General features: G+C 37.6%; 1 protein-coding gene across 3 annotated transcripts in view; it reads left to right on the top strand.

Annotated features, from left to right (window-relative positions):
• Positions 1–20,596, top strand: part of WTAP (WT1 associated protein) — a 36,878-nt gene extending 16,282 nt beyond the window's left edge. For 2 of the 3 annotated variants that reach the window (XM_048844111.2, XM_048844110.2), the window contains exons 4-8: positions 4,667–4,725; positions 6,502–6,629; positions 11,863–12,041; positions 16,994–17,148; positions 19,371–20,596. In XM_048844111.2, the coding sequence (XP_048700068.1) occupies positions 4,667–4,725; positions 6,502–6,629; positions 11,863–12,041; positions 16,994–17,148; positions 19,371–19,954 (1,105 nt within the window). In that variant the 3' untranslated portion in view covers positions 19,955–20,596. Of the gene's footprint in view, positions 1–4,666; positions 4,726–6,501; positions 6,630–11,862; positions 12,042–15,441; positions 16,061–16,993; positions 17,149–19,370 lie in introns of those variants that run through there. The other variant, XM_075126843.1, reaches the window with a different exon arrangement.
• The last annotated feature ends 772 nt before the right edge of the window (positions 20,597–21,368 follow it).

The following is a 21,368-nucleotide window of genomic DNA, read 5'->3' as shown; positions in this document are numbered from 1 at the left end:
AGCCCAGCGGTTCTCAAACTGTGGGTCAGGACCCCATTTTAATACGATCGCCAGGCTGCATTAGATTTACTGGGGTTTGGGGCTGAAACTGACATCTGAGCCCCAGTGCTGAAGCCCTCAAGCTGTGGCGCCCCGTCCGGGTGGCAGGGCTTTGGCCCTGGGTGGTGGGGCTTGGGCTTTGGTCCCCCTTCCCAGGGTCCCCATAGTAATTCTGGTTGTCAGAAGGGGGTCGCATGCAATGAAGTTTGAGGAAACCCTGAAGTAGTCTGACCTCTTGTGTAACGCAGGCCACAGAATTTCACCTAGTTACTCCTGTATTGAGCTCAGTAATGTGTCACTAAAGCATATTTTCAGGAGAGGCATCCAGTCTTTATTTGACGACCTATACAGGGAGAAGATCCTGATGGCTAGAGAGCACGTTAATCTTAGATAGTCATAAGAAGATCCAATGGCTGGATCAGATGGGGAAATAAGATGCAAGCTTTCTAACAGCAAGCATAATATTGGAACAGATTATCAGGTGTGGTAGGTCCTCCTCACTTGAACTCTTCACATCAAAGTTTGACATCTATCTTTTTAAAACAACAAAACTATAGCTCCTCAAAAGTTAAACTGAGTGGAGGAATTATTGGGTGGAATTCTATTCATTGTGTTTATGCAGGAGATCAGGTTAGATTAGGAGGTTCACAAATGGGGGTCACGAGTACATGCATGAAGCAGAGAGCAACTACTTTAAATTATATAGTTTAAATCTAGTGTTTTGGAAAACTATACACACCCTACATTGCAGTAGAAAGGTATTTACTTCAGAAAGTATTGTAAACATAATGCAGAAATCTTTGTTTCTAATCGATATATATTTGTATTATCACCACGTTAAGGAAATTGGGCTCTGGGGATTGTAATATCGTGCATGCAGGTTTGTCATCTTGAGGCTAAAAAGGTGGGACAACAGAGGGCTTGATTATTCAGCTGCTCAAAAGCTGCACTAAACTAGACCAATCAAAACACTGAGATCAGCCCCCCCCAGTGTGTGTCTGACTGTTAAATTACAAATTATAGTGTGGTACTGGGGGGGAGAAGGAGGCTTGTGGCCTAAAGCCCCCCCCCCCCCACGTAAAGGCCAAGCATTATGCAGAAGTAAAGATGGCATGATATGGCATTGCCACCCTTACTTGTGCAGTTCTGCACTGCTGTGGGTGGCAGCACTGTCTTCAGAGTTGGGCGACCAGCCAGCAGTCGCCACTCTCCAGCTGCCCAGCTCTTGAGGCAGCACCTGCCGCCACCACCAGTAGCACAGAAGTAAGAGTTGCAATAGGGCACTAGCAAATCTGCTGTGAAAAGTGATATTTGTATGTTTGTTAATACCACTTTTTCCCAGCCTCCCAGTTAGCTAGCAAGTCTGCTCTGAAGTCTGTGCTAATGTCTGGTGTAAAAAGTGATACACAGTTTCTTTCCGACCCTGGAATTAGACAGTAACTTTAAAAAAAAAAAACTTTTCTGCTTATAACAATTCAGTAAAAAATGGTTGTCTTAATTTTAAAAGTGGCGAGAAAAGCTAAATTCATTTTAACATTTAAAATAGTGTTAAATAAGCGTTTAATTTATATGGGGGGGTGTCTCTCACTTAGTGGTTTGCTGTCTGAGAGGGGTTGCCAATCCAAAAAGTTTGAGAACCACTGAGTTAGATTATGTTGACTATTATTAGCCTTAAAATCTGTAAAAACCCTCCTCAGAGGGTACTTGTGCCATTTGTCTAGAAGATAAGGTGCTGCTCTGGGAAGCAGGTTTTGTTCCCAGTTCTGCCACTGACTTGCAGTGAGCGCTTGGGTAACCTGTTACCCCTACCACCCATTTGTCTATCATGTCTGTTTAGACTGTAAACTCTTAATGACAAGGATTCTGAACTGTTTGTACTGTGCTTAGAACAATTGGGCCTTGATATCTGTTGAAGCCTTTAAGAACCACTGTAATACAAATACTTGATGCATGAACAGAATCCAGCTCATTTTTTCTAGCTATGCTCTGTATTAACAGGGGCAACAAGTACACCAGACCCGCGCTAGAGCGCTCATCTGTATAGCACGAGTTTGCATATAACGCGGTCGTGGCCATGGATCCCAAATTTAATTCCTTTAATTGTAATGCATTTTAACGCGGTCCCCACTAGAACGCGGTACTGCACATGAATCCCAAATCCTGCGTTCTAGCGAGGGTCCGGTGTAGTAACTCTTGTCACACAAGCAAGCAAATACAGATGACTATTACACAAAAGAAATCTGTTCAATAAGAATGTGGCATTTTTAGTCATACTTCTGAGTAAAACTGCGCTTTGACAGTTACTAGGAAACTGGCTTAATCTTCCTAGCCTTTAAACCATCAATTTTCATGAAAAAGTGCTGTTAGTTAACACCTATTAAATGTGCTGTTCTGTCTCAAGTTTAACGTTTCAGGAAGTAGCATTTCACTGCAGCTCCTGCTGCAGATGAGTTCTCTGGGGTTATGAATAGATGCTGTTATAGGAACATATGTCAAAGGCAGGAGTTAAAGCACAGTAAATAACCTCAGTGCAGGATTTTCACTCCTGGATATTGTGCCTTCCTGGCTCTTCAGATTTTTGCTCCTCTGTGGTACCTGTAGGCTGACTGTATGGCAGGGCTTTTCCGTGATCAGAACATTCCAACCCCAAGTACCTCAGAGGCTTGAACATTTTGAGCTAGTTCCTTTTTGACTGGTCAAGAAAGGAACTTCCTCTATGAGCTGTCTGATGACATATGAAGGTTAATTGTGTGCAGTAAAAGGTTCCCTTGAGTCTGTTTACACCCCCCAAGCATGTGGCATGCAATAAAAACTGCAAGGCTTTTTGGTAGATAAGTAGATTCCACTTATTAGCAACTGCCAAATAACTTTTTACTGGCAACTGAAGTGCTAATAAGTGGAAGGCAGGTTTCTGAGTCAATAGCCAAGGAAGGAAATAAAGGGCTGCAGCCTGGGAGGGCATGCTCCTAGAAAATCTGCTTACAGGCGGGGTGACAGCAGAGGGAGGCTGCAGCCCACATGCCAGGCTTTCTGTGCAGAGCAAGGGGACTGGGAGCCAATGGGGCTACACTGTACCTCCCCCTGTGCTCTCTGGGGTTGGGGATAAGCACATCCACAGCCTCTTGAAAAAATTAGACTGGAGCAAGCTCAGCATTCAGACTTCGAGTTAAACTACTGGTGTGCTAGAGGCGCCTCCTGCTGCAGCCACCCCCCCACAGTCTTAAGAGCTAAGGAAATTTCCTAAATGTGTAGAGGGCACAAGACCCAAGAATGAATCCTGTATGGTATTTTCAGAGAAATAATAATGTAAGTAATTTTGTTCTTGAAAATTGATATTTAAGCGTCAGAACTTAGTAGAAATTCCAAAGGAAAATCTTGAAGGAAAAAAAAAGCTGGCCATAAAATAGAACAGATTGAAAATGTTCCTATAAATTAGGAGATGGCAACTTTTAACAGAATTATTATTTACTGGGTGCATTCACTTTATTCCTAGGGGTCAGGTGCTCTCATAAATAAATTTTAAGATTTTATTTGGACAGATCACTCCTTCCCTATAACTGAATTTTATCTCAGATTAGACTTTTTCAGACCTTTAATCGAAATGGAAAAATGTCTCAAGGAATAATTGCAAGAATGTTCTTATTTAAGCAAAATTCTGAAGTTGTGTCTCATGGTCATTAATAAAATATTAATCTTATTGTATACCTTCCCATTTGATAAAGACCTCTTGAAGTCAGCTATTAAGTCCATTGGGAGCTCATTGCTTTGAAAAATCTAGGTAGTTTTAGTAGTCTAATTTTTTTTTCTTGTTCTTAAGACTTTGACCTGGATGTCCAAATGCCATTCTCCCTCCTCCCCCCCCCCCCCCCCCCCCAAATTTTGTTTGCATCAGGATGGTGTAATCTAGAGTCTTTTTGAATAAATGGATTATTTAAGTATTCCATGGCTAGAGTAGCTAAAAGATGGCCAACTCTAACAACTGCTTGTTTGCCAATAACTTAACCATTTGTCTCCCATTCACTGGATTTTCAGAAGACAATCCTGGCTTGAACAAGCCAAGAAAACTTTCCAACTTTTCACCTTATTAATTTTGACTGTCTTAATCTCTTGATGGATTCTAAATCCACTTGTATGCTGTGCGTTTGTGTTCACTTTTTATTACTAAATTTTGGTTTTGATAGTTTTGCATTTGGGAACACGATAATATTTAAATGAACAAGTAAAGTGTTCCATATATTCATGACTAAATAGTAAACATGAATGGTCTAAAGTTTTGTCCAGAATAATGCAGACAACCTTCTAAGACTTTTAGTATGTCACTTTTTTTAGAAGGTAGTGATTTTTCTTTATCCTTTTCTCTTTAGTTCAGAAGCAGAATTAAACTTGACTTTCAGCCATGAAAGTCAACTTTTCCATCGTTTTAACTAGCAAATAGATGATTATATATATATATGTGTATCTGTGTGTGTGTGTGTGTGTGTATATATATACATACACACACCTGCATGTTTCCCTTGTGACCTATTCTGGTTATGGTACAAATGTGTATTATGTTAGTGTTTTTAAATTAAGATGCCTCAGTCTAATGAATCAAGGTTCAGAAATGTTTGTTTTACTCCCTTAATAGGTGGAAGCAATATGAAGCATATGTACAGGCTCTGGAGGGCAAATACACAGATCTTAATTGTAAGTTAGTCCACTTTCAAAGTCACAAATGTTACACAAATCTGTTTAAATAGTGTTTCAAGTGATTTATATGCCTTGTAAAAAAAAAAAAAAATTTACAGTGGGGAATGATAATCTGAACAGAAGGTGTTACCTGGCTGGTGCACTGGCCGGGATGGTTTAGTATAGATCACAAGACCTGCATCCTCTAGAGCAGATATCCACCCCCTGTCTTCCAGTGGCTTCTTCATCTATCAGTAAATGGTCTTTTTTGTTTGGGCATGTATAAAATTAGCAGGTGTGCCTCGACTGGGGGGGGGAGAGAAATACATATAGTTTTTAAGACAGTCTTTGGCAATCATTTCTCTGTGAAAGAGGCCATTTTACAAAAATGTTCTAGGATGAGAAGTGAAAGGATTTTTGGTTAGGGGAAGTGGTCTAAAATGAATCGCCAGTTAAGTCTTGTATAGATCATGTATCTTAATTTACCACTTTTGAATATTCACCAGCTATGCTGTTCTTTAACTGTAGATCTTCTCCTTTTGAAAGAGAAGAAGAGAGATTTCCACCCCACCCTAAGATTGGATGAATGAGTGTGTTTTAGGGGTAGCTGAGTTACCAATCCTACTTATGTCACTAATTGGATTGGCAGCTAAAATAATGGATTCACCACCCCGCTTTCAAATCTTGAGAATTCTTTGTACCACTACTCTTCAAGGTGGCTTTGTTCTCTTTTTCAACCTGTCTTTATCATGCTTGCTTTGAGAGAGACTGACCTCTAATTGGTTTCTTGCTCGTTATGGTTTTGTACATGCAACAAACTGAAATGAGTGTATACCATGGTTTCCCTCTGTGCTGGGACCACGCTAGCCCTGTAGAAGTGCATGAATGGACTAGATGTGTAACTTCCACTCGAATGCTCCTGCCATCTTCAGGTGCAGGAACAGCTGTACCAGCACAAATAGTCGGTGATTAAAACTATTATAGATTTTGTACAAAAACTTTTTTTTAAATCCTCCCCAAAACTAGTATTAAGTTTTTCCTTAGTGTGCATTAAAAGAGCTCAAGTAGTTTTAAAATAACATTGTTAAATAGCACTTCCAGCATCTTGTCATATTAGTTGACAAATGCTATGAGCAAAACAAAAACATACATTATTATAACGTCAGTAGAAACAAAAATTGAATCCCTAACTTACATTTCCAACATATCTAATAGAAATGTTTTAACATGGTGTGTTTGGTTGGAATGAAACTTTAAAATGTGATTGGATTGCCATCTCTGAAGTTTTGTAATGTCAAAATGTGACTGTGGGGTTTTGACATTCCAGCTTGAGTATTGTCTAAAAACAATGCTGCTTAGAAATTGAGTACAGTTGCTGAGAATGCACACTCCTCAGCTATACTGGTCTCTTTCTGAAGACCTTTCCCTCCCTTAATACCAATGCAGTTCCTTGGGTCCTAGTAGCAGAGTAGGAGTGCTAGTGAAGAAGAGGCACAAACAGTGGCTGGTTTACACTAGCGCTGTTGCAGTTGCTACTACTGGTATTTAACGTGATAGAAAGCTTTCAAAAAAGGACTAGTAGAAACTGCCTAACAGGGAATAATGTCACAAATTTAAAATGGACTTTAGAGTAATTCCAGTATCTAAACCTGGATGTTTTTGACTTAGTTTCCCTTTTAATCTATTTTTAAAGCAACCAGTTTATTCTTTCTAAAGTCATCATAGTCTTTGAACTAGTCTGTTGTAAACTAGGCTATTAAAGTTTGTGCTTTCTGTGTTTATCATTAATATTAGCTAATGATGTAACTGGATTGAGAGAGTCTGAAGAGAAGCTGAAGCAACAACAACAAGAGTCTGCCCGAAGAGAGAATATACTAGTGATGAGGCTGGCAACTAAGGAACAGGAAATGCAAGAGTGTACTGTAAGTATTTAATGTTGATAAATGTCTTAATGTTATAGGAATGTGTTTTCAGCTGAGCATGTACTGCATATTGTTATCTTGTAAGGGAAAATAGGATCAGAATCTAAAGAGTAATTTAATATGGAAGAATATACATTTTAACTTAAACTCAAGTAAGATATTTAATAAGAGGCCCTGAAACATAAACCCTTGTGTCTGAGGCCTAAAGCCTGAACCAAAGTACTTCCAGGCATTGCTAAGCAAAGCTGGGCTGTGACCCAGAGGCAAGCCCTAATTGCAGTACTTGGCAAGAAAAGGGCTCCTTGAAAGCACGTACTAATGATATAAGTAGTAGTAGTAAGAACATGTACCAAGATGACACCTGGACATCCCGATAAGAGGATACTTACAGAGTTAAGGAACAACCAGGTGCATCCCAAAGACAGGGTCAAAAGGGCAGCATGATGGACAGATCTGTTTGTTTGAACCAACATGATCAAAGTGGGAAACAGCACCCTAATGAGTCAAGGGGCTGTACCTCAATACGTCAGTAGGGATGAGTAATCTGTCCTGCAACTGTATAAAAATAGGTCCTGGAGCACACATCTTTGTCCAGCCTAGGGGGCAGTGGAGTGCCCTGTCACTGACTGAGCTGTGCCCATTGCTGGGGGCACATATTCGTAGTATGTCCTATAGAGTCTATAGGAAACTACTACTGTGCTTCGTTTGACAATAAACCTGGCCGGGTGCCTTCATACCTTACTAGAGTCTGTGGTTTTTGGGAGTTCTCTCGGGGTCTGCTGTATCAGCTATCTTCACAGAGCTGGGGCAGCACACAGAGGGAACATGCATGTAGCCGACTTATCACTGAACCAGAGCAGAGCACCTCACGGTAGCTACCGACAACAGATAATTAATATAGCAAAGACATTCCTCTCCTGATCAGTGGCACTAATTCAAGTGCTGTTACATTCAAACAATTCCATACTTTTGCTGCTGCTAGCCTGTTGCATGAGGCCATTTTCTTTTTTTAATATATAGTTTATCGAATGTATACATGTAAAATAACTTCTTCACTTTGGATATGGGAGCAGACTTTGGAAGTCAGTGGCATTTTATCCTTAAGCGCCAAGAATCAAGGTCTACTACTGGAGCTTCTGGTCTGACATAATTCAAATTGATGTTGGGTTGCTGGTTTTTGTTATCCTTCCCACTGATTCAAATGGGTAGACAATGCAGTAATTTTAGGAAAGGAGGTTTTTTTTTAAATCAGAATTCTTTTGAAATTTAGCAGCTCAGCTTTTCTTTTCCCTCAGGGTTACACTTCAGTTGCTCCTCTTTTTATATTTAATGGCTTTTTCTTTCTACTCACCCTCTCCCCCCTTTACTTTTCTCTGATTTTCTATCTTTAATTTGGCCTCTGGGGATTCCTCTTTCCTTGTTTGGGATTCTCTTGGAATTCCATATTTTCTCCTTTTTACAGGTTTCTTCCATATCACCTCTACCTTGCTCACTGAAAAAATAAATACTTGATTAGATGAGAAACTCAGGAGAGAGAGAGCTGTAAAATGCTCCCTAATCATAGGGGTTAAGTGTGCCATCCATTCACAGTGCACTCCTAGGATCTGCTTGTATGGGGAACAAAGACCTAAGCGCTATTGAGAACAGTTTCACAACCCCCTTCCCTTTCTCCAGTCTTCTTCCCTCCTCCTCTTCGGGATCACAGAGGTGCCAGAAGTAGTAGTGTGAAATGTATTATCAGGTTTACACCACTGGTGCAGAGCCACCTTTGAAATATTGTCACAGTCCTCTACTTCTGCTGTGAAAGTTAAGAAATGAGGGGAGAGCATGGTTTTCCTTTCCCCCATCCCCATATTCTTATTTACAAATGAATGACTTCAACAATTTTATTTTTCTGGTAAGGAACATTATTTCAGTTCAGAGAGAGATTTTTGAAATACATACAGGAATCACTTTCTTTTTAGATAGTCAGATTAAACTGTTTCCACGATGAGTCTGTAGAACATAGATCAGTTGTTGAATTTAAGTGTGTGGGGGGCATACCATTGAGCTTGAAAGACTTAATTATCCAGTAGCTGTAGATACGAGATTATACATTTTTTGACAATCATGTAAATCCTTGTAATGATGCATCCTTACCTTGAGTACTGCTCCTTTGTGTCATGGTGCAGTGTTGCCAGGGATCCTTGTCTTTGGCTGCAGGTTATCATTTTCTTGGCCCTGAGATGGCCTCGCTCTTCTTCTGTGGCCTGGCTGTCCTGCCATCTTACATAAAAATTCACTCCCCTTCTAGGGTAAGAAAAGGTCCAACTGAAAGTCCAAAACAAATGCTCATATTTATGGTTCTTCTGCCTTCTCGGGCTCTACCAAAGTACTCTGCTTCTTGACCCCTTCTCCGGGCCCCTGCGGAGCGTCTTGGTTTTCTTGTCTTGGTTCTGCCGCAGGATTCCCCTACTGCCTCCCTGGATGCCTGGCCCCTTCCAGGAGCTCACCAATAGGAGTTAACTCTATGGGAAAGCTCTGCTCTAACCACAAGCAGCCCCAAACTACTGGGCTTCCCATGCAGGCGTGTCCCATCTCCTTTACAGCATCTCTCCCTGTAGTGCATTCTCAGTTGTATTTAAGAAGTCCTTCCTGATTCTCTGCAGCTGGGTCACTAATTAAGTTGCCATATCACCATCAGCTGAGGTCACAGTCAGGACTGAGCCTGGTTTTCCTTAAAGAGACAGCCATCCTGTGACAATCCCGTGAGGTTTACTTGGAATGTCATTAAATTGTTTGCAGATAGGACACATATACCTAAAGAAGATTCTCTTACAGAAACTTTTTTCATATTTTTAAGATGGAAATGTATTTTAACTTTAGGATGTCAAAAAATACAAATTGCAGCTTAATTTGTCCCTTTTAAAAACCCATTTATATGTTTGGAACACGTCCTTTATGAATCTCCTCTTTTTGGGGATGGTTAAAAGGATGGAATATCCACCTCTAAGTGGAGATACAGAAAAGATATAATGTAAGATATATACCCTTGAGTATGAGGGCTTTTTTTAAAAAAAAATTAATTAAAAAAAATTGGAGAGGCTGGCTAGTTAGTTGGTTTTGTTGTGTTTTTTTTTTTTTTTTTTTTTTTTTTTTACTCTTTCATATTTGATTTTGCAATGCAGTCTTTGAGGAAGCTTGGTATATGTTTTAAATGATGATGGTAGAAACCTGTTTTGTAACATTGGAAGTGAAGTATTTTCATAAATAAAGTACTGGCAACATTATATAAGAGTGGAGCAAAGCTAAGAGAAAAATGGGATGAATGGGGTTTTGTAAACTAACAAAATAAGTTAGTGAGGTCTCACTGTTTAGTGGAAAGATGAAGTCCATTAAATAACTATAGTGAAACATTCTATGTAAAATGATTACCTAATCGACATAGTATAGTTGGTAAAAATACAAAATGACACCACATGGCATTCTTTAACTTTTGACCGCTTAACTTTGCAACCATAACGTTTTTAGTGTAGTTTTGTATGTAATATGTTTTATATAGAGGGGAATATATAATAAACCTGTTCTTGGAAAGCATCTTTGAAAAAAGGCTTTGTAATTGGTTGACAAGTTGAAGTTTGTTTGAAAGACCCCCCTGTAAACGATTAAAACAAAATGAGTATTCTAGTTTAAGATATCCACTGTTTCACTTGGACTTCAAGTTGCATAATTAAAATAAAATCTAATCAATCAGAGTTTAAACTGGTTTCAGGGACTAAACCTGCCCCTGGGTCTTCGCTGCTGTTTTCAGTGGTGGTGGTCTTTCAGTCAGAGTTTTGTTGTTGAAAGACTCACTCAAATAGCATAAACTGACTATACAAAGAGAACAGTCAAGCTAACTGGACATGCAGTTCTGTCAAATGCACAAAATAGAAAAATATTTGTGTTTTTTTTAGTTTATCACGTATACAAAGCAGCCTCAATCCTGCAGGCAGATCCTTGTGCCTGGTGCAGAGCTTCTTTGACGTAAGTGAAACTTTACTTAGGTACAAGGATTTGCCAGTGCATATCTACCTACAGGATTGGGGTGTATAAGTGATCACAGCAGCTAAAAATCAAACAAATGTAATTTTTAAAGTTGATGTTTCTTTCAGCCTGTGAAATTCTTAATTTACTTCATTGTAATAGAAAAATGAGAGAGGTTTAGGAAGCATATTAAACTGAATTTAGTATAAACCGATTCTGCCTGTGCTAAGGGGATGTAATTTTAACAAGTATATGGATTTAGAATTCAAATACTTCTGTTTAGCACCCCTTTTAAAGTAAAGTGTATATAAAGACATGGTTTTTAAGTTAAAAGAATTCACACTTCCAAAAATGCATTTGAATGAATCCTATTTAAATATGGTAACAGTAGTTCTATAAGTAATTCATGTGCTAAAAGAAAATAGGTAAATTAAAAGTAACTACAAATTTTTCTTTTCATTTCATTACTGGATTGCAGATTCTGCAAGAGAACCTAAATCCAAACAAAAACCCTTTTTTTGTTGAAGTATAGCTTAAATTTAATTTAAAACAAGATAATGAAGTTTCATGCTCTATAACAAAACACAGATTTTCAACCTTAGCTTCCTGATTATTCTTAAATAAGAATACCGCAAATAATACAAACCAGCATCAAAGGTGCCTGTTTTGTGGTCTTCATAAACACATCAGGATTTTAGACAAACAATTTGGAAATAGTAAGAACCACTATTTATTTGTCAACATTAATGTCATCACTCTGATTTGGTCTACATTACAGCTATATGGAAACTAGTCAATTTCTAATTTGACTTTGGGAAAACTCTGGTTTTGATACTCTTCCTACTTGTAGTCACCTTTCAGAAGAATGCAAACAATCGAAAAGTAGAGTATTATAGTAGCCTAAATGCTATTCTTATTATGCAAACCTAAATTGAGGTGGTATGAAGAATTAAGTAGATTTGGGAGAGAGAAGCAAAATTTGTAGCCTTTAAATTTAAAGTAAACTGAGCCATATTTTTTTCTATTCTGGGGTCATTTTCCTACTGATTTATACTTTAGTTGATACTGCTGTCTGCCTGTGAATTTAACAGTTACAATATGGAAGGAAAATGAGCTTCTTTTAACTCCATCAGCAGAATAATGTGGCTTCTTTTAACTGTCCATTCTGAAATCATTGACACTTTTTAAATTATAAACAGTAACAATTTGTTTCTCTTATTTTATGCAGAATCAGATTCAGTACCTCAAGCAAGTCCAGCAGCCTAGTGTTGCCCAACTGAGATCAACAATGGTGGACCCAGCCATCAACTTGTTTTTCCTAAAAATGAAAGGTGAACTGGAACAGACTAAAGACAAACTGGAACAAGCCCAAAATGAACTGAGTGCCTGGAAATTTACGCCTGATAGGTAAACAAAACAAATACTTCCCAGTCAAGACTACCCTGACAGTCTCACTGCGAGAATGCTATGGTGGGACAGCCAAGTACTCGTTTCCACACCAAGACTCAGACGTTTTGAGCCAAAAAGCCACATTCTTATACTGTCCAGCTTGTAATGCTTAATGTAAAACTTACCAGATGAACCTTGTGTTTCAGCTTTTTTCTCCCCCTTTGCTTCAGAGGCCTGATGGCGTCGGACTATTCTGAAGAAGTGGCTGCCTCTGAAAAAAAAATTTCTTTTCTAGAACATGTAGACACGTGCAAAGTGGTTCTATTTGAAGAAATAGAGGGAGAAACAGAAGGCTTAAGTCTGTGGCACACTGTGTCTACAGACAGTTTGGAGGAGAGAGAACCTAGAGATTTTAAATCATGAATTGAACATGTAAAATTCCAGTAAAATGTAAAAATGGAATATGCTTCGCTCTTAACCTTGAGCCTAGTGACTTAGAGACACTGTAAGTCAGTTTTGCCAATAAGACTGGACTTCCTGCTTGTTCACTGAACTGCTGGGTCAAAACTCAATGAGGTGAATTTTGCATTAAAGAGTTTATTTGCTAACCAGCTTTAAATAGCCACAAGAGAGTGCTATTTCATATTGCATCAGTGGTAGTGTACACTTCTGACTGTTTAGCATTTGGGCTATATAGCATTTCACTGAGCCTTAAGTCAATATGATTTTAAATAATGGATTGTTCTCTGGATGGTTGATGATACTGTGGACTCAAAAATAGGACTGTATAAAATACAGGTACTATCTAATTGCAGGTTTTAAATTGTTTGAAGCAATATATTTGATCACAACTAGAGTGTATGATTAGGAAAACTAGTTGTGATAAGTATTTCACTGCATGGAAACATGCAGAAATGAGAATTTTTTCAAACGTCTATTCTGAGAACTGATCTCAAATGCTTCATATATAAGGCACACATAATGGCAACTGTCTTCAGTGTTGGTATGGGGTATTTTTTGTTTCATTGTATGCCTGTTTTTGTATTGCACTTCTATATAATATGTGCCTTGAAAGAGTTGTTAATATAGAGCTTAAGGAACACGACGGTAATACTATTGTACTGTGAAACTTTTGGGGTAATGAACGAGAATGTTACCTTTAAGATGTCTCGTTCTCTGAAAAGAGAGGGAAGACCATATTCTTAAAAAAAAAAATAATTTAAACGCATGCATTCTTCTGGCTGGAATCAATTAAGGAGCTTTGCTACTCTATTGATGCCTTTTTGTAATGTTGTCCCAAGTTATTTGCAAGAATAGTAATATGGGACAGCTCAGAGTGCATGTTTTGAGATGTGTAAGTGTGCAGAGAAATGTGAAATTATGTGGACTGGTATAGTGCTCATGTATTGTTAGCTGATTAGTTTGTCAGAACATTAATGTTCTAAATATACAGTCGGGCACTATTTCATGACTCCGTCCAACACTGTGGAAAGTTCACTGTAACCAAATCATTTTAAAAAAACAAACCAAAACCCCAAATCCACCAGGTTCCATTTTATAAAAGGTAATGTATTCTAACTGCTTATTGTTCAAAATGCAATTTTCATTAAGATCATTTAAATTTTAATTCAACTCACTTAAAGTATCTTAAACTGTTGTGCTTCACATAATTAATGTGGGCAAGAAAGAGTAGTGTGCTTTTGTGTAGTGTTACGTAAGCGGTGGATTTACATCAAAAGAAAACCTTCAAAATTTTAATTTTTTAAAAAAATTATACATATATTAAATCTATTTTGCTGTGACAGTATTATTTAAGGTTTTAGTGATCTAGCATCAAAACAAAGGTAAGACTTGCATTAGTGAACAATTCTGTTAGTGTTACCAAGTAATTTGAAAGTACTGTTTACTATAATATGCAGTCAAAAAAACCAGCCATGCTGATTTCTTGGTAATTTTGAAGTTTATAAATCAGTTAATTTATTTAGATAAAGGATGCAAAACTGTCCTTTGGAGCAAAATGTGTTGTGTGACACTGAGGTGACAAATGTGTTTCTTACCACTTTGTCTTAATTTCAAGCAGAAGTATTTAAAATCTTGTTTTGCTAATTTTTATATAGTCTTTGAGGGGGGGAGGTTATGTTGCGTTTAAAAGTAAGTGATAAAAGAACTGAACAATATTCCCTAATTCAAATATTGTGTAATCTGAGTCTAATCATGGTGCAAGTATATGAATACATATTAGATACATGCAGGAAATAGAATGCAAGGAATCAACAATTTATTTCTAGTCTGTTTGTTTGTTTTGTTTCAATATTTAGGGAACTCTTTTATTTGTCATTGGGTTCATGATTTTATTTTCATTGGTAAAGAGATGAGTCAGACTGCTCAAGCTATAAAGGGTTTGTAGAAATTTTTATTGTTTCACTAGGAACGGTTTCCCATTTTCGTCCTGTCCTTCTGTATAACCACTTTTATTTTATGGCACCTCATCTCATATTTGAAAGAGTTGATGATCTCCTTCAAAATCTTTAATTGTTCTGAACTAACCCGACACACGTCTGCTCCAATTCCATTGCAAGCCCAAGTTTAGCATCAAGCCTGGGACTTCATTGTAGTAGATGCATACAGCATTATACTTGCTGACAGATGTTTAAAGGGGGAAAGAAGTGAGTGGTTTTATTAAGCCATTTAAATCACCATTTAAACATTCAGTACATAATACGCATTTTTGTTTAAATAAAACGTCAGCGGAAACTTCACTTATAGAAAACTTACTGTTACAAATGTTAGTCTTTTGAAATTTAACCCCTTCCATTTTTACAGGTTTCATAGTATGTGTTCGCACATAAATTTGGTAAACATACAGTTGCAAAACCTGGTTCTGTGACTTTAATCAGAGTTATTCTAAGATTTACTGCCTCTGATATTCTTGCATGTATTATCTTGATTACATACTTCAACATGCAAGGTAGGTTTGTTCAAACTCAGTAGTGCAAAGTGTTTAGACAAAGTAAAGTTTAGAAAAGTAAATTGCATTATAGGTAACTGTGCAAATTCCTATACGGGTAATAAAAGCAAAAGGTTTGTTGTGGCAGGAACAGACATGGTGAAGAAATAGCAGGCATTCTAGAATGGTGCAAAGCTTCTGAAGTTGTTAATGGTGCATACTAATACGTGCAACAGTTGGCAATGACTGTTGTGAAGACATTACATGATTATCTATAGTGGTAGTAAATACAGAATAAAAGCTTACCAGTAGCAGGAACTTGGAAATGGCTAAATCATTGCCTGTCTGCCTAAAAGCTTTTGCAATATCTGTCACATTGGTTAAGTCCAAAGTGGTCCTAGTTTACACAGAATAAATAAGCATCCCGTAGAAAATTTTCTATCTTAAATTGTATTACTTGTATTGTATTAGGTCAGCACAACTCTAAGCTTCAAGAACTTGGCATTGGACATCACATCAAGATAAAGAACAGGTTGCTGTATTAAGCACATTTGCAGGCTTCCAGGACTTTACACAGCCAGATTCCTTCTGGAGCAGCCCCTCTGAAAGATGTGGGAGAGTCAGTTGGAAGACTTTAAATGGACAGAGTTGGCAGAACTATTAAAAATCTGAAGTGTTAAAAGCTTGAATGCTTAAACAGTTAATTGAGAGATGATTTGAAGTGACTTTTGGCTGGGCACCAGTTTTGCTGGGGAGAGCTGTGGTCTGAAGCACACTAGCAATATTTTTTTACCTTTTTAATATGCAAAATTTCATTCTGCCCTTGTAACTTTATTATACAGTCTCAAGCTGACCTCCTCAGGCTTGTTACCTAATACAAGTCCTGAAGTTCAATCACAAACCCATTAATTCTGTTTTTCCAGGGCTTTCATTTCCTGTGAAAAAAGAGGACTGCTTCATTATATATGTTGCTAAACCTCAAAGAAGGCAAAATATTTGTGGTTACTTTCCAAACTTTGGCAGACCAACAGTGTTAGAGGGCTTTAGCTATCAACTTTATTTTGTGATGGAATAAATATTATTGCCTATATATTAATTTGCATACTAGTTCCTATAATGCTCTACATTGCAGTTTTAACATGAAGATTTAAGATATGTGTATGTTCCTGATTTTGCAAAAAGCAGAATATCAGATCTGCTTTTTCCCCATGAAATACTTTTTGATCTGGTGTTTCTTGGCTTTTGATCACCAGGCACTCTTAAAGGTACACTGTCAACTTTGAAATCTGGTTAAACTTAAAAAAAAAACAAAAAAAACACTACTTGCTCCTGAATCCCCCTGCTGCCTTGTATTTTTCAGCTCCATTTTCTCTTATCTCCCCTCACGCTCTGTGAAAAACACAAAGGAGGAGCTGACTAGCTATTGGGGAAACAACGAAGCAATGTATATAATATAGTCAAAAGTACGAAACTGGAAAAATATAAATATTTAATCATTCAGGTACGTTAAGTAAGAAGTTTTCATGCTGATCAAAAAAACACATTAAATTCAATATTCTTCAAACCTGACAGTGTAAAAAAAATAAATAAATAAATAAAGCTGACTAGCTAGTAAAATATTTAGTACGTAAAGTGAAGGAGCACTTTTAATGTTTGTAACTCACTGTCTGATTACCAGGCACATAGTTAACCTTTTTTTTTTCTTCCTTTGAGAATGGACAAATGCCAAATTGTGTCTTGATAGTCCAGATGTCAGTAATCAAAAACATTGTGGCCATTCATATTTACAGTAATAGAATTTGCCTTTCGCTTTTATGGAACGGCGACAGAAGATCAACAGACATTGGAACAGCACGTGGTAACTATAGGGAGACTTTCTGCTATGACAATTACCTTGAGGCACAATGTTCCTTAAATTGTGACATGCAGAAATCGCATCTCCTATCTCTGTTATAATTGTAATTGAGGAAGATTACAGAAGGTTTTATCTTCATTTTGTGATAGATGGCTCTTTCCTTTGCAGCCAAACAGGCAAAAAGTTAATGGCGAAGTGTCGAATGCTTATCCAGGAGAATCAAGAGCTTGGAAGGCAGCTGTCCCAAGGACGCATTGCGCAGCTTGAGGCAGAGCTGGCTTTACAGAAGAAATATAGTGAGGAACTAAAAAGCAGTCAGGATGGTAAGGGCTTTTTTAAGAAAATGGAAATTGCCTTGCATTTGCCCTGGCTTAATTATTTAATCTACTGGTCATGTGGATATTGTAAATTATCCCGTTACTGAGCAGGAGACACTTTTTTCCCCCCCTTTCCCAGAATCAAAGGGACAGTGTCAGGTTAAACATAATGTGCAAATTCTTATCTGTGGTGCTGGTTGCCTTAGATTACTAAAACAAAATATTTAAGGGTAACTTCGCTGTTTACACTGGGGTCAGAGTCACTTTAAGGTGGAGAATGAAACTATTTCACTTTTTGGGTCTGAACACAATATTCTGCACTCCTTGGACAGCAAAAGCTGCTGAACTGTTAAATGTAAAACTCTTACTTTTTATTAATTGGATGTTTTATAGTCTCACTTCATTTGCTAAAAACAGGCTTTTAATAATACCTAAAATCAGTAGAAATGTTCACAAATCTTTTTACATTTCAGTGACTATTTTTTACACAAATGTTCTGCAATATTCACAATCGAAATATTGCAGCATTTGTTAGTGCCTCTGAACCTGCAAGTGAAACTACCTGTGAACTGACTGACTTTCACCTAGCTGAAATGGAGGAAAAAATCCTAGACTACTAAATTTCCAGCCTTAAAGGTTCAGAGTTTGTAACATAGGTCAGGAAATTTTTCTTCTAAATTTATTGTCTGAGAGTGGCCCTAAACAGACTTCTTTATAAAATATTTTAAAAAGAAAGTTTGGGAGTGAAGTCTGACACTGTCCCTGAAACCAGTTACGGAAAAGAAAAGCTAGAAGTTCAACAGGACTATGCAGGTTTTATTTGACTTTACAACCTGTAGCTGGTTAATGGTTTGTGACATGATGCACTTATTTTTGAAGATAGGACTATCTGCTTCCTTTGTGAGGAAGCTTATTGTAGAATGCCTAGAAGAATTAGGGAAAATAGTTCTTACAATTGTGACATCAATTTGCAGTATGTTACTGGAATAAAGACTACTTTTTCGGTTCCCTAAATTAATGCATTAAATCACCCAAGTGACTTTTTCCTTCTAAATTTATCAAGTTGGTAATTGAAACAAAGGAAGCGAATGTTCTTTCAAAAACTGCCTCTGCAGGTATCTGCTCTTGAACATGATGCAGTGTTACAAGCTTCAGAATGATTTAAAAGCAACCACTGGGGGTATGAACGCACACTCCCTGCAGAACCAAATGTTTTAAGTGAGGTTCTAAAAGGCCTGAGACTGTAACCAGCTCACAATTCTGTTCTCTTCCACCCATGACCATTCATTTTCTCTTTTTTTAGTTTCCTTTATAGCTGCAAATAATATGAGTTAGAGTTCTGAAAAGTCCATCTTCTCGAGATACTTTGTTTATAAAACATCAAAATAAAGTAATATAGATTGCATGTTTTGCTTTGGCATCGCAGTTTAATGTAAAAAGTGACCAAAAATTGCATTGTGGGATTCCATATTACTCTTATTGACTCCTGGTCAAACTTGCTCAGTTAGCCAATACAATTTTTTCTTTCCCTGACTCCCGGTATTGCATCCTCAATCCAGGCTATGAGAGGCGAGCTGTTTTTTTCTTTTGTTATACATCCAAACTAAAAATTCTACAGTTGCAACTTGGTTAACAAATCTGTTAATGATGCACAAGTCAGACTGGAATCCATCTCTCTCCTGTTGTACTTGTTATGCAAGGCTGAAAGGAGGAAAAGTAATTAAATCACTTATTGTTAGTAAACTAATGATTCTGAATCATTCTGATACCTACAAGTAGCCCATATGTTGCATCAGAATGTGCTTTGTCACTACCTTTTTTTTTTTTTTAGAAAACGATAGCTGCTATAGTATTGTACCTGGAAGTGAAGTTCACTTGCAGTATATTTCCTACTAATACTTTTGAGTTCAGCTATTTCCCAGCACGTATTTCTACACCGTCCCTTTGTCCAAGAGTGGATTTTTCCACACACTCCTCCACCCTCACCCAATAGCTGTGTTTGAAAAAGTATGCAGATGGCAGTTTGGAATTTAGGATTTCCTCCATACAAAACATTGCAACATCACACATTTTGCAGATGCAACAGCTGAAAATACAGACCTCTAGGAACTTTAGCATACGAACCTTTAGTAATAACTCTATCTGCTCGGGATTCTTTTATGTACTGTTTTAGGGTCCAGGTATGTGAGCTATTAAGTGTGTGCTCCAAATGTGTTTTCTCCATATAGAATTGAATGACTTCATCATCCAGCTTGATGAGGAGGTAGAGGGTATGCAGAGTACCATTCTAGTTCTCCAGCAGCAGTTGAAGGAGACTCGCCAGCAGTTGGCTCAGTTCCAGCAGCAGCAGTCCCAGGCCTCAGCCCCAGGTACCAGCAGGACTCCATCTTCTGAGCCTACAGACCAGGGAGAGGCCATGGGTAAAGACTGCAGCCGTCTGGCTAACGGACCGAGCAATGGCAGCTCTTCCCATCAGAGGACGTCTGGGCCTGGATTTTATAGGGAGGGTAGTGGCACGGAAGATGACTTCCCAGCGTCTCCAGGGAATGGTAATAAGCTCTCCAACCACTCTGAAGATAGAACAGTCAGAGGAGGTTGTAGCTACATAAACCAACTAAGTACTGGGTATGAAAGTGTAGACTCTCCCACTGGCAGTGAAAACTCACTCACTCACCACTCAAATGACACAGACTCCAATCATGATCCTCAAGAAGAGAAAACAGTGAGCATGAAAGGTAACAGAACTGTGGGTTCTCGTCATGTTCAGAATGGTTTGGACTCCAATGTAAATGTCCAGGGTTCAGTTTTGTAACATTTTTTTCTGCAACACTTTTATACAGTGTCATTTAAATTGGGAGAGGATACTGTCCAGAAACCGTTTAAATTAGTGCATACTTGTCACAGTTTTGCCTTTTTGTGGTTTTTTTGCTTCAATACCTCTGCCACTTTGGAAATTTTAACAGTTAATTACGTTGAATGTTGCTAAAAGGACATTTGTGTAGGCTCAAGTTATTTTTATATGAGTTAATGTGAAGTTGAAAATGGAAATTATTTCCACAAAGTATAACATAAATGATGTCTGTACAAATCTGTGTATATCTAGAACCTGTGCTGTGTAAGGGCATTCTTACTCATATTGTTATATTTACACCACATTCAAAATTTGTCATATTAGCTGTGGGTTTATGACTGCCAAGTTTGCCCAGTACAGTAGTTTTATCACTAAAAGATGGACTTGTTGAAGGAGTCCTGTAGTAGTTCCAGTGTTAATTACAGTTTTTTCCACCATACATCTGTGCATTTCTCCTTAGGTGACCGAATGTTTAAGAAGTTTGTGTGCATAGTTACTCAGTTTTTAAGAACTGTTGTATCTTGTTTATGCATATTGCTCTGTGACTCCAATATTATCTTACCTGTACTGACCAAACCTAAATAAAGACTTTTAATAATGTAATTTATTTTAGTCTGCATTGGTTTCATGTGATGTATTTGTATACAATGCATTTTTATTGTACATGTTTTCTGTTGGATTATTTGCCCACTACCAATCTACATAGTAAAAAATCATGCTGAAGACCTCAAGTTTGAGACATGTGACATTTTTCTTTTTAATAAATAAAAATAAGTTCTTGTAGTTTAATTTCAGGTTGGCTTGGTGGCTACGGGTGCTTACCTTGTAAATTGTTTTTGTTATCACCAAATGAAGAAGTGACAATACCATGTGTGAAGAATTGATATTGCAGACTTCATGGTGTCATAAATCTGATCCATAGCGAGGTATAAATGTCTTGTGTGTAAATTCACAAGGAATTAAACTATAAAAGCTGAAGAAATTAACTTATTCCTGGTTTCGTTATGATTAACTTAACCTTAATCTTGAGTTAAAGCAAATCTGAAACTGCTTAAAAATAGATCACACTTTATATTGTCAGATAAATGTGTTTTTAGTTACAAGTTCTTCAGCACCTGAGTTTCTGGTGACACACTATGCTTTACCAATTTAAAGGTGGCAGTATGAAAACAAGGAGATTACTTTATAAAAATGGCACTTTTATAAACAGAACTATATGGCTAAAGCCCTGTGGCACTCATCTGGTGGGTTTAGGGTTAAGTTAAAGTTAAGAACCATCCTTTTAAAATTGCTTTAATTTCACCTTTAACTAGAAATGCATTGACACTAGATAACTTATCAGTCTGTTACTTGAAGGTTTTATGCTGCTTGTGCA

Source organism: Caretta caretta, chromosome 3 (assembly GCF_965140235.1).
Source record: "Caretta caretta isolate rCarCar2 chromosome 3, rCarCar1.hap1, whole genome shotgun sequence".
Lineage (NCBI taxonomy): Eukaryota > Metazoa > Chordata > Testudines > Cheloniidae > Caretta > Caretta caretta.
Note: the sequence above shows the minus strand (reverse complement) of the source record. Positions and strands in the feature narration are given on the sequence as shown.